The following is a 13,720-nucleotide window of genomic DNA, read 5'->3' as shown; positions in this document are numbered from 1 at the left end:
ATATCTGTAAAATTAATATGCCCCGCATAACTTTTTGTTATTACCCAACATCAATGATAAAGCAATCGGTCCGTTTCATGAGTCGTTGTGCAAAGACAGTTTTAGCTGCTTTTTAGTTGTCATGGCAACATATTTGCGTCCAAAATGGCGTCTTTGCTTGGGGAGAGACTGTTTGAAATTAGTGGTCAGGGTCCGCCGCCTCAAAAGGATTTTTTTCAGCTTGTCATTACCAAAAACGAGGTTATGTATTAAGACGTCTTTTTTATATAAAAGACTTTCGAGGAGTAACTGTATAAAGCGTGCTTATAAAAACAATCCCTCTACTTGAGGCTAGCTTAATTTTCACGTCGTTATTTAGCTTTAAATATGGCTTTGCTACTATTTTCTAATTTTTATGCTTAACAAATAACAAGCTAATAGCATGATGTTTTAGTAAAATCATTCGCCCTGTTCCAGTAGCATATCGGCATCTTGTAGCCACTACTTCAAGAGAGTCTCCTGGAGTAAAGTCTTGAAGCCTCATCTTTGTTTTTTCCCTCTAAATTAGGTAATACTAACCTCATGGAGGATTTCTTTGCGACTTGAATGCAGAGGTCTTCCCCCAAATCAGCAGAAGACATCTCATCAGGACTTCCAAAATGATAAAACTCTACAGTGTAAGTTTTCTTCATCGAAATCATCACTCCCACTTCCATGAAGTTCTTGATAATAGTCTTTTCTAACCTATTTCTGAATCTTGTTTGGGTTTATAATTTGACATAGAAACTTTTCAAGGATCTAACCGCAGAGCTGTGTTTGTCGACTTATCATCTGCAGATGAAGTCGGTGCTGTTTTTGGGCAAAGGATCCTGGATTACACAGCAGCACTGTGTCAAGGAAAGTTTGATTACCTGGAGCGTTTACCTGATGACATCATGCTCCGAATCATGTCCTGCCTCGAGCTGAAAGAAGTGGCACTGCTGGCACAGACGTCACGCAGACTCAAAACGGTGAGGACAACGGTAAAGTACTGGATTTGTTCGATGATACAGAAATAATGCTTTAGTGTCTATTGTGTTTTTCTTGTGTTCAAATTCATTTGTGTTCACGTGTATGTTGTGCTGTGCTCTAACCGGATTGTACCAGCTCTTCAGCTCTGAGAAGTTTTGGGAGCAGACTGTGAGGAACTGCGCTGGGTTTAACAGGGACATTGAGGACATAGCCAATGCCATGGGCTGGAAGAGCACCTTTCTAACTTTTTTCCACAACAGTGATGATAAAAAACAGCAGTAAAATATATATTTAAAAACAAACCCTTTTATTACTGTTCCAAAACAAGTAAAATCACACTGGCTCTTTAGCAAACTAAAAAAGACTTCAGTAATGAATGAGGGCTTTTGTGTGTGTGTGTGTGTGTGTGTGTGTGTAAAATGTTGTGAATATTCTCCAAAGCAAATCAGTACTTTTGCATTCCAAAGGAAACTCTTGCTCGCAAGTTTTGTTTTAAAGAGTGTGCGTTGTGTAAGATTCCTTGTAAATGACATTAAATTGGCACTTCGTGTCTGGATGACAACCTGGTGAAATTAAAACGTAAACAAACTTACAGAAAAATACGTAAGCAACTGAAGTCCTGCTGACATCATGTCATACTTCCTGTTTACGTTTGCTGGTGAACTGCTGGCTGCGCCCTCTGCTGAAAGCCCTCAACCGGCCTCCGCTGTCTTTGCATACACAAGGCAGCCTGGCTTTATGTGGGATCACTGAAGCAGCCAGCAGAGGGAGCAATGTCACAATGAAAACGTCAAAATGAGTCAGATGACAGGAGGAGGAGGAGGAGGAGGAGGAGGGAAATCAAGTATGTAAAGGTAACGTGTGCAAAACAAGTGCTGTAGTTCTGGTTACCATATCAAGGCCTAAAAGACTCCAACTTACTTATTCTGGATTAAAAGCTTGTGCATATACGTGTGTAAGGGCATCTGACACAGCAGTCCTACCTACCTCTCCTGAAACCTGTACCAGCAAGCTACAGTAACATAAGACAAAGGTATGCACTGTTTTTCTCTGTTTACAGGTACTTTAGAATCAGAGCTGGCATGTTATAGTAAATGTTAAAAGAATAACATAATACAGTCCTACTGTCATGTAAGAATGCCAAAAAAAAGAAACAAAACCTAAGTAAGCCCTTGTGTTATAACAAAAAGAAGAACACGTGTTAAACTGCAGGTAGTTTTCCATAAATGACCGCGCCTCCCTGCAATATCAAATATTTCTGTGGCCAAATGATAGCTGTGTGCCGGAGTGATCTGACATGACAGCGTACAGCCCTGAATGGTGGGTACCATGGCCTATTATTAGCCCCTGACACCGCCTTCTCAGCTGAGTCTGGTCTAGGAAAAATATTCATTATGTAACAATAAAGAATCTGTCTCCCAGACCCACTTCCCGAATACCACAGCAACAGCTAGGCCTCACTCTGAGGCACAGAGACATCAGCCACATCCATTTGATTACTGACGTGGTGTAGGGCTGTGTGGGTTTTTTCATGCTTATCCATTTACTGCACACATTCACAACACCACCCCTCCTTCTCAGTTCCTCTTTGTGGGTCAGTGATGCAGCGGGAGTGACGCAGCAGTAGCAGCAGCCTCCAGAAGGCAACTTTGCACAGCAGGAACCGGGAACCTCTGCCAGAGCCATAGTCCACAGACAGCAGTGACGAAGGGAAAGTGGTAATGGCCTGATCCGGGCTAGAGGAAGAATGGGAGCCGGGTAGTCGCTCTCCTCCTTCTAAACAAACACCAGAGAGGCTTCCACAGCGAAGGGACAGGCCCGGCAAGACCTTCCACACAAACGTTTTGGTAGGCATCTCAAAGTACGAGTGCTTGTTGCGGCAGCAACATAAGTTGTCCAAGGGATGAATGTCTTTGTATGCTAAAGAGTGTGAATGCTTTGAGAATGAGAATGAGGCCTACTCAGCCTTCAGCTGCAGTCTTTTCCTCTCAGCCTTTTCCCCGAAGAGCGTCCCTGCAGGCCGCAGCTGAGCTCACTGAGCATCAGAGGCGAAGAGGCCTGTTAACTTTGTCCTATGGTTTTAAACACATCCTAGCTGTAATGTCAGGGTTATGTTTACAAAATACCAATATGAGCACAGAACTTCCAGTTAGGACAGTTATTTTCTTTCTTATCATTTGCAGGCCTCTTTAAGCTTTAGCTTGAGACCTAACCTCGTAAATCCCAAAGCAATTGTGCCAAGCAATAAAAAAAAAATCAGCCTAGATACCCTTATTAGGTGAACAGCACACTATGTTCATACAGATGAGTTATTATTTAGGTTAAAACAATAAGAAGACCACAAAATGGGCTTTTTCTCATAAATAAGAAATGATTCGTTTTTCCAGCATCAGAATCTGCTGTCAGGTTTTACGGAGGAGAAAACCTGAAATTAGACACAAACTACTAATATATACTGAAACCAGGGTTTTAATTTGACTTCTAATATCTCTTTGCTGTGAATTCAAGAACCACACAGGCGCTAACTAAAACAACAGGTGGCTGCTATGATTGGACAGAGCTGTCATACCAGGAAGGAAAATATAAATACATATATGTATATATGTCTTGAAAGTTCAAGGCAATCGGGATCAAGAATGATCTGTTTGATGTACCGTCCACTTTGTGACATGCAAATCTCGATAAGCTTATTAAAAAAGCTTATAAACTTGTCTGACCAGTAAAAAAATGATGCTGTTCTTCCTCTTTTCAATATCTTGCAGTCTATAAATATTAATTAAATGCAGCTTACTGAAAAAGAGCTCTTAATGGTTTCTGCACACAGTGGAATCACACGTGTCTATTGAAAAAGATGGTGGCAAACAACAACCTAAATGGTCTACATGGATTAGGTTTAATGTTTTATAAAGCAATAAATGGCTAGCCATTCTAATCTCCATCTCTTTATCATCAAGTTATTTCTTACTCTCAGTATGGGGACTTACTGATACACTACAGTGATGCAAAAAATGCCTTCATCATTACTCCAGTTTTAGCACGTTATGGGCCGGATTAAACGCTCCTAGCTGTCTTAGTCCAGAGGAAGGCTTAAGTAGTGGTGAGAGTCTAAAAACAAATGTATTAAACCGCCTTCCCTCCCAGAAATGATGCCAAATGAAAGTGAAATCATTTTCACTGCATTTTCATTACACTCTGGTGCTTTCCAAGAGCAGCCTCCGCAAACCATTAACTTTATTTCATTTTCATTTTTTGTACACGTGTTTTTGTGACCACCTTATTCTGTTTAAATGTTACTTTGACATGTAGTAGTTTTACTGTACGGTGTAAGGCACCAAACATCAAAGCAAAACAAGGTTACTGTGCAGACTTATTTAAATGCAGATTTAAATGCATCCATGCACACAAATTAACTTCTTCCAACCAAAGCAGGGTTCTCTCATTCACATGCGTGAGAGCGAGTAGATAAGAACATCTCACAGAATGGGCGGATATTTTGACGCTGCATGATGAAGGTCAAACGAACCTGTAGGCTGACTCTGCTGAGAGTCAGACCAGAGAATACAAAGTAAACTTTACAGTAACACACGCTCTAATTATGGCGTTTTCACCACAAAGCATTGTTCAAAAGCCTTAAAGGATCAGTCTGATCCAAGCATGAACTAAAAAGTGTCCAACCAATACCACTGTCATGTAGCGGGTTTTTTTTCCTTTTGGTGTCAGGCAGTTTGTGTCTTTATATACATAAACTTTACTTTCTTTGCTTTACAAAGGTTAAAAGAAAACATCAGATTCCGCTGTCACTCTCAAACTGACTGCTTTTCTCATTTTTACTCTGAATCAAACAACTAATCCAAGTTTTAATGTTTGCTGCTACAGTAAAAATATGTTTAATCTGTCTTTTTGTTGCTTTACACTGTAAGTTCACACAAGCAGACATGTAGATGATGATATTTGAAAAGAAAACTGAACAGCGATGAGCAGAAGGCTGTGTGCCACGCCACCCAGAAATGGTGGCTATTGTGTGCATTCATCAAACTAAATTAATGTCATACAGCAAACACAAAAAAGGGGGCAGCAGTCACAGCAGTTAAGCTTTTAAAGTTAGGTCTTTTAATCGTGGAAAGCACAAACACTTAATGAAGAAAACATTCCCCGCTTCAGGGCGATGAGTAAGTGCATGCATGGTGATACAGCACCTGCCTCATTTCTGTCTTTTGAACTAAATAGTGCCATAAAAATGAAAGCTTTGATGCTTGCTGTTTGTTAAAGTGGATCTCAGTCAGGATGAGGAGGGCACAGTCATATGACTCCATTCTCAGCCGCGTAAATAAAACAGTGCTTCCGTCCTTAGAGGCTAGTGAGAAGCTCACAGAGCCATGTCGTGTTTAGCTTCCTCCCCTCCCCCTCCTCGTCTGCATTGCTGACGCATCTGCTGCCGGTGCATCAATCAGCAGCTTCTATGTAGGTATAAGCAGAGTCTCCGCTGAAAGCGGGACTCTCTTAGCTTTGCATCCGGTTTGCATGCTCGATGCAACTGTGAGAAAATGCATTGATGAACATCTGTCCGCTGACTAACAAAGCTACACAAATAGGACAGTGCCATCTTCTCTTAGCTTGTGCATTACCTAACCACAGTGACTGCGTAAGCACAGATGAAAACCTTTGGTGTAATGTATTGCTGCACTGGCAAAGACAGACAGATAGTGTAGCGTCATGCATTTAAGGTGCATGCTCTTTCTAAGTGGGCTAGAGATGATTTTATGTCATGCATTTTTGGTCAACATCGAGCTGCATCGAGATCCCGCTGGTGGGGTGCTGGGGAGATTTAATAGATCGTCTGCTGTACAGCAGAGGAACCCTTCACTCTATGCTGCTAATAGCAATGCAGCTCAGCGTTTTCTCTGGCGGTGCATTCGAGTACAGAGCTGGTGTGTGATGTAGCACCCTGCATCTCTCCGCTCTCCCTACAACCCTCTGCCATGCTTAATAAAAGTTGCCGCTTCCTGCTCAGTGGCTCCAGAACGAAAGCTTCAGTTGCCCAGCCAGCACAAAAGCAGACCAATACTCCGATTTAGCTACACGCTGCTTAAACCGTGAGTTATTCCTATAGCTTGTAGCAGGACAGAAGAGGGACAGCCAGAGGAGGGCAGGGCAGATCTAGCCCAGGACTTGGGCTGCATGGATAGAGGCGAAGGACGTTGGAGCCGGAGTCATCTTCATACAGAGAGGGAGGGAGAGGAAGAAAGACGTCAGAAAAAGCTCTGCTTCTGACAACACCACTGTTCAGCGACCATCATAGAAAAAAAAACTACTTTCGCCTTGGTCTCACGAAACTGTTTTTCATGTATAGTTTGGTATACACGGGGCAGTAGAAAAGGGATACTGCATGACACTGCTTCCTGTTCGCCCTGCATCACTTTCTCTGATTTACTAAGGTATGTTTTGCATGATTTTTTAACCATTTTTTTTCTCTTTTTTTGTTTGGGGTTTTTATTTTTTATTTGCGGAAGTTCGCTTCGCACAGATGAGTGAAGTGTCTTTTGCTTTGATATTTCGCTCTTTGATTGACAATGCTGTCTGTATGCTGTACTGTCATTTCTTGGTTTGTGGTTTAGTGTGTGGGGACTTTTTCATTACAGATGTAACAAAAATAATTTCACTTTGTCTTTGAAGGTAAACTAAAGTTGGGGTGTGGCAAATTCATAAGCCCTGATGAGAAATTCTAATTTCCGCTCAGCATGTGGTGGGAATAAATCTGAGAAAACTGATACAAAATGTGAAAAAAATGAATGCGGTGAAGTAGAATAACGATGCAGAGGAAAGGATGAAACGCTTCTGATGAAGCACAAAGTACGAAATTAAAACAAATGCGTGGCACATCACTTGCGCTAGGTGAGAAAGTCCATTTTTTTTGCTGCAGACAAAGACACACAGACCAATACACATACACAAAGTACATTCAAGCCGAGACAAAGGCAAACCTCGATTGCTCTGCAGACTGCTGCGCGGTGCAGGTTCTCAGAGAGGGCAGCTTGTTTGTGGGAGAGAGAGGGGACCGAATACTCGGATGGCTAATACAGTCACTTGCCATCCAGCTGAATCCCAATAAGAGCTGCGCCATAGCATGTTGCCATGACAACAGAGGCCTGTCTGAGAAAGACGGCAGCAGGGTGGCTGTGTTTCATCAGTCTGGGATGCTTTAAAGACTGGCGGCCATATTTGTTGCACGAGAATTTAAAAACAAAACAAAACGTAAACACAAAATACCTTCGGTGATAAATCACCTGCAGTCCCGGGAGTAAAGAATACCGGTCGTTCACAACAGCAGGCTGCCAAATGGTGCGCACCGCTGGCAGACATTAACAAAACGTGACACAATATCAGATATCAAACTGAACTGTGAATATAAACCAGAGATAACCGATAAAGATGACTGGCGTGTAGATAAAAACATATTAAACTCCTAAAAAAAAGTATCTAATGCTAATTTGTACAATCATCACTGCACGACTTTCAATGCAGCCACAAAGATGAAAATAGCAACAATGTAAAGTGGTGACCTCTGAGCTTGACTTGCAAAAGAACTGATAAAGGCGTGATGATTCAGCACTTGCAAGTGAAAGCTGAGTGTGCTTTAGCAGATACAGTCAGCGCACTGTGTAACACATGCTAAATGCCTCAGTAACGACTCATCCCTAACTGACTCTATATGAGTAGGCCACAGTTGACCCGTCATCCTCTTTCAAAGTCAGAATTAACTTCATCTAGGGTTTGCAGATTGCAGATCGTGTTAAGTCATTACCAGAATCAAATTAATCCATAAACGCTGGATTGCCAGCATTCAAAAATACCAGTCTGTACAATCAAAGCCGCCATTAGCTCCAGTATGCGGAAACTGAAAGGCATTTCCTCAAGAGTAACTACCGCATTACTATTATCAATGCATTATCAATTTTATATACTAACACATGCAATAAATAAGCTTTTCATAGCATTGTTTATGTTAGTTGCCCTTAAACGAGGTATTGATGAATAGTTAGGAATTAAAAGCAACCTTTGGTGCCTGCACGACAAACTGAAAAACAAAATGGGAGCATATGACTCATAACTCTATGGGTAACATTCATATATCAACTTGAAAAACAAAGCAAAACAAAGCAAAACAAACCAAAAACAACAGGCAGTCATGATGACTGTACAACCGGTCTTTGTGTTGTGCACTGCTGTGGCATCACACTGACTGGATTACCATTCAATTTATTCATCGTTAATTACAACTAAAAAAAAAAAGGGCCGACTGTTTAAAAATGCCAGGTGCACCAGCTGTCAACCATTAGGTTGCTATAGATTCAGGATTTTTTTTTAACTGCAGCCATTCCAGTAAATTTTTAAGCAGGTCTCTTTGGTTTTAGCTCATATTTAAATGCAGCCTTTGAATAAAAATGCTCGCTCACAGTACTTCTATGCGGTTGCGTGACACACTCCCACCAGAGCACTTTCTAGTACAAACTATAAGCCACAAAGCAGCTACTCTGCAGCCTTTGCTATAGTAGCTTACAGTTGTCACTTAAAGCTCAAATTTTCATAGAACCATTCCTTAAAGTAATTACTCACACCCTCCCTATTGCAGCACCGTCTAATGATTCACAGCCTGAAATATCAAAGTGCATTAACAGTTACGTGTGCCCGACATAAAAAGGGAGATTAACTTTTAAAAATGTGAGATTAAAGAGCTCTTCTACAGACGAGAAGCACATCTGGGATTAAGCAGAAGTGATTTCAGAGAGCAACACAGTCTTAAGACAGTTCAGCCACAGTTTATAGGTCTGATATTTCAATGAGCCTACAGTTTGCATTAAAGTCATTGTGTAAGCCATTTTTTAATTGTTAAAAAATTACATTTTATGCAAAATGCAAGTGAAAATATAGTTTCTTGAGTCAGAAGTGTTCACCAGCTTGTTGACATTAGAGCTCATGTGCCAGGACATTACTGCCATCTAGTGTTAAATCACACAAAGAGCTTGATAGCTTCAAATATTACATGTACACACTTCACTCCTGAGTCTTCTTTTGGAATTCAGATTCTCTGTTTCGCAAAACTCTAATTTGATTATTTCTCGTCCTATGTTTAGATGACTGTGGTGTCTCCATGCCCTCACAACCTGATGGATAACGCTCACCCTCAAACTGTGCTTAGCAAGCTTAATGAACAGCGTTTACAGGGCCTCTTCTGTGATGTTACCATTGTGGTGGAGGATGTAAAGTTTCGGGCCCACAAGAACATACTGGCAGCCTGCAGTGGGTACTTCAGGAATGCTCTGACAACTTCTGAGCCATGGAACTCCAGCCAAGTGCTGGAGCTGATGGACCTTAAATCTGAAGTGTTTGCCTGTATCCTCAACTTCATATACTGCTCAAAGGTGACATCATCTGATGCAGAGGACACAAAGGGTGTAGTAGCAGCTGGAAAAAGACTCGGAATTCCTTTTTTGGAGAAGCTCGCAGAACAAGAGAGACAGGATGAATGTGTTAAACCAGCAGATTCTTGCACAGCCCCGGTGTCTGAAAAAATAAAGAAAGCACCTCTTGGGCTTGAGGAGGTAGACAGTACCAGAGGACCACGCATCACCAATGCCTTCTCAATCACTGAAGTGTGTCCTGGAAACAATCCTTTCACCCCTCTGGATCAAGCAAACAGAGAGAGGCAGTCACCCGACTTGGGTCAGCTCCCATCAAGTTGTTCTACAACATCCTGCTTCAGCGGGAACAATGAGACTACCCACGCCCTCTCCGAGCACTCATATGCAGTATGCAAATCCACTGAAGGCAAAGATAGCAGTCAGTGTGACAGCAAGAAGGTCTGTAAGCCAGCTGTACCGCCGCAGCCAAAGCAACTCATTTACAGGAATATAGGACCGCTTAAAAAGCGGCACAAGCTGAGAAGCATTTTGGGTAAAAGCATGCTTCCGACATCAGCCGAACCAGAAACCGACAAACCAAATACAGTGACCCCCACATTTACTGACGGTGCTACTGCAACGCCTGCCACAGTTACGACCCCGCCTCCGCTTTTTTCTGAGGCAGAAAAAAGCATAGACACAGGGCCACCTATGGCCACAGACAATGCTCCAATGGAGCTGGGTCCGCCAACCCTTTCCCCTCAAACAGAGGACAGTATATCAATCTATGGCTGTGAGCACTGTCCGGAGATATTCACAAATAAAGCTCTTCTCACCATTCACTCAGAGGTACATAAAAAGCGTTTTGTTAGTCATTTGTTTTGCAAGTTTTGCCACAGGAAGTTTATACACCTCAAACGTCTGCGCAACCATGAGCAGGTCTGTCCTAAGGCTTTGAGAGGCCCACCTAAACTAGATGCCAGGGATAGCTCAACCAAAGAGGTGGATCACCATTCCGATGATGGATCAGAAGTGGAAACCAACACATCCCAGCCTCCTCCCACTGACCTACCAAGCCCTCACACCCCAGAGCCCCTTCAAGTGGACCAATCAGAGCCTCCACACGATGAGAAGCCAATGAAGATATATGGTGGTCAGAGGAGATATAACTGTAGTGTGTGTAAACGAGTCTACGTCACCCTATCCAGCCTAAAGCGGCATGAGAATGTACATTCCTGGCAGAGGGCCTACCCCTGTCACTACTGTAACAAAGTATTTGCCCTGGCAGAGTATCGCACTAAGCATGAAGTCTGGCACACAGGTGAACGCCGCTACCAGTGCATTTTCTGCCTGGAGACATTCATGACATACTATATCCTGAAGAACCATCAGAAGTCCTTTCATGGCATTGATCCCAGTCTGTCTGTTAAGAAAAAGTCTGCAAACGGCGGGCTAAAATCCAACATTTATCCTCTCAAACTCTACAGGCTTCTACCCATGAAGTTTAGAAAAAGACAATACAAGACGTACAGTCACACATATTCAGAGAGAGCTGAAGGAGGTGATCAGTCTGCAACAGACAGTAACTCTGTTATCCCTCAAATTGAAGAAAATGGTCTCAACAGCCACCCTGACACCCCTTCATTCCCTCTGACGTTCATGGCAACGACAAAGATGATTTCACCTGTCATGCCTCGCATCAGCTTTGACAAGCCATGTGACCAAGATGACGACCAAAATCTTAACAGTGAGCTGGAAATTCGAGGGGCCACAAGAAAAGAGGCAGAAAACAGAGGTCCACCCTTCTTTAGCTATGACAGTTCCTTTTCTGTGCAACCCTCAGAATCTCCTGCAGGTTACAAAGATAATCCATCTCCGTTAATTAACTCAGAGCACATGAGTCATAATATGCCCTTCTTAAAGTCCTTGAACACTGTTAAAAAGCTAGGTGAGCTGTCAGCTTCTGCCAAAAGAGTCGAGGACATGACCAAGGAGATCCTTCAATCGCACACAGAGAATTTGTTGTGTGATAAAACATTGGGGGCAAAAACAGAAACATACATCGCCAAACCCGCATGCCCAGGTCCATCTTTTGACAGCGATGCCATGCCGCTGTGTCAGATAACAGTCAAAATTGGCAACGAAGCCATTATCCGACGCCAAATCAAAGGATCGAAACTATTTCCCAGGAAAAAAAGGAGAATTCGAGAACTGAGTGTGGAGCAGAACCCAAGCCAGTGCCCTCTAACAAGGGAAGACTCAGAGAGTCCCAGGCTCCGCTTCAGACCAGAAGTTGCTGGCACCAGAGAGCCAGAGACATGCGATGACCCGTCTGATTGCGAGGGAGCAGATAAGCTCTGGCGCCCCTACTATTCCTATAAAGCTAAAAAGAAAAGGAAGAAGCTCAGATATAAGCACAGAAAAGCCATGTTTCACCATTTTTCTGAAACATCCGTAGATAGAACTGCTGCTAGCGAGGCCCACCTGGAAAGAAGCAGTTGGCTGAGAGAAGAGAGCGTGTCGGTGAGCAGCACGAGGGTGAAGCACAGCGTTGGCAAGAACTGCAGCCCGAGGGCCACGTACAACTGTGAGATATGTGACAGCTCTTTTATCACGGAGACCGGTCTGAGGGCTCATGTCATTGGCTCTCACCCCTGTTTCTGTCGGACCTGTGGTAAACAAGGCCCCCCCGGTGAGGCGCCCGCCGGCCGCGATTACATCTGCAGCAGCTGTATGGAAAATGGCTCCTGCTTCGATAACACACCCCAGAGCCCCAACCGAGAGAAAAGGTACCGCTGCTCCTTCTGTCCCCAGCGCTTTCTCTACCTCGCCACGAAGAGAAGCCACGAGAAAAAACACAAGGAAGCGAACGAGGAGGGCTACACTTTTGACGACTTCGCACCGTGTTCGAAATACTCTGCACACCAGAGCGAAGCCAACAGACAGGCAACCATCAAAACAGAGGACAGTGACAATCATGGGGCGACGAACATAAAACATGAAAGAGTGGAAGGGGAACATTTTTCCGTTGATGAGAATCAGCCTAAAACTGAGGAGAAAACTGACTTAACGACTCTCTATCAAGATGTGTCATATTCCAGCATTAAAAGTCCGTTATCACCTTGCACTGACCCACTGTTTTCCCTTGCAGCCTCAAAGCTGAAACACAAAATACCAAAAAAGAGGTTAAACACACAGCATTCAAGTCACCTGGTTTCAAAAAGGCAAGCGTGCGACAGAGACAGTGACAGCAACACGGACGCTGTGATGGGACCAAGAACGAACAGTCACAGTGAACTCTTTAGAAGAAATGACTCTGATTCTAGAGGTGCCCACATTTCCATGCACAAGCCAGAGAAATGGGTGTGCAAAGAGGAGCCGTTTTTTTAAAGGTCCATGAGGACTGCAACCAGCTACAGGGAAGATTAAGGAGAAAAGAAAAAAAAAGCAATTTGGTTAGGGAACATAGGATTTGCAATGTTGTATTTGCAGCTTAGAGTGTTTGAAGGGACAGCAAACAGTAAACATGATGATCTAATTATCCATGTAATCTCTTCCCTCCTAAACCAGACTCAGTAAGCTTTTGTTCAATTTTTTTTTGTTTTTTGCATAATATAGGACCTCTTGACACAGACTGTATTTTGTCCATTGTCTATGCATGTAAGGTAGACTCAGTGACATGACAGAAAGCTCATGGAAAAAAATAAATAAATACAACTACTGGTGATATTTCTTCAAAACGATGTGCAATATCAAAGCAGAGAGACAAAGTGTTGGAAAATATGTAAAATCTGTCTAGTCTTCACTTTTCTAAGCCTGGAGAAAACCAGATGAATTTTCTGACTGTCACCTTTCTGAATCTCCCTGTCAGCTAGCTGGGCATGGCGAGTTGCACTTTATAGGTAGACTATGCTAATTTGTTCATTTAATACTTTGGATAAGTCGATTTCAATTTGAAGCACCACTGATGTAATTTCAATTTTTGAATTAACTCATTGCACCACTGAGATTAAACTTAATACTTTTGTGTTTAATATGTATAAAACATGTAAAATTATTTAAATAAATACTGTTGGATATTCTAAACCGTTACATCCTGTCCTGCTTTGGCCAAAAGTATGATAAAGGCTTCACCATTGTTTCATAGTATAATCTACGCCTAAATGCTAAAACTTGGTGAAACTATTTATAACTGAGGAGCTAGAGAAACATAGTGTTTAAGTGTGGTGGGTGTTTTTAGGCAGGATTTAAGCAGGCTTATTGGTGCAAAGCCTCCTTCCATCAAGCCACGAAATGGTTGTGCACTCCTCATGGGTCCTTAGGGATCTGCA

General features: G+C 42.7%; 2 protein-coding genes across 3 annotated transcripts; both read left to right on the top strand.

Annotated features, from left to right (window-relative positions):
• Nucleotides 1-144: 144 nt before the first annotated feature.
• Nucleotides 145-1,272, top strand: fbxo36a (F-box protein 36a). The gene is made up of 4 exons (XM_063494123.1): nucleotides 145-240; nucleotides 548-656; nucleotides 817-989; nucleotides 1,126-1,272. Exons 1-4 carry the CDS (start codon nucleotides 145-147, stop codon nucleotides 1,270-1,272), a joined length of 525 nt encoding a protein of 174 aa, XP_063350193.1.
• A 187-nt stretch (nucleotides 1,273-1,459) lies between these two features.
• On the top strand, nucleotides 1,460-13,460 carry zbtb38 (zinc finger and BTB domain containing 38). 2 transcript variants are annotated; one of them, XM_063492944.1, is made up of 3 exons: nucleotides 1,460-2,023; nucleotides 2,572-2,837; nucleotides 9,123-13,460. In XM_063492944.1, exon 3 carries the CDS (start codon nucleotides 9,123-9,125, stop codon nucleotides 12,777-12,779), a length of 3,657 nt encoding a protein of 1,218 aa, XP_063349014.1. In that variant the 5' UTR covers nucleotides 1,460-2,023; nucleotides 2,572-2,837; the 3' UTR covers nucleotides 12,780-13,460. The 2 variants fall into 2 exon arrangements, with proteins under 2 accessions (XP_063349014.1, XP_063349015.1); XM_063492945.1 differs by lacking the exons at nucleotides 1,460-2,023; nucleotides 2,572-2,837 and adding an exon at nucleotides 4,957-6,425.
• The last annotated feature ends 260 nt before the right edge of the window (nucleotides 13,461-13,720 follow it).

The sequence above is a fragment of the Pelmatolapia mariae genome, linkage group LG14 (assembly GCF_036321145.2).
Source record: "Pelmatolapia mariae isolate MD_Pm_ZW linkage group LG14, Pm_UMD_F_2, whole genome shotgun sequence".
NCBI lineage: Eukaryota > Metazoa > Chordata > Actinopteri > Cichliformes > Cichlidae > Pelmatolapia > Pelmatolapia mariae.
Note: the sequence above shows the minus strand (reverse complement) of the source record. Positions and strands in the feature narration are given on the sequence as shown.

Coding starts and splice junctions, on each gene's coding strand:
- fbxo36a (XM_063494123.1), top strand. CDS start 145: ATGGCGTCTTTGCTTGGGGAGAGACTGTTTGAAATTAGTGGTCAGGGT. Junction 657..816: donor AAATGATAAAACTCTACAGT/GTAAGTTTTCTT, acceptor TATCATCTGCAG/ATGAAGTCGGTGCTGTTTTT. Junction 990..1,125: donor CGTCACGCAGACTCAAAACG/GTGAGGACAACG, acceptor GGATTGTACCAG/CTCTTCAGCTCTGAGAAGTT.
- zbtb38 (XM_063492944.1), top strand. CDS start 9,123: ATGACTGTGGTGTCTCCATGCCCTCACAACCTGATGGATAACGCTCAC.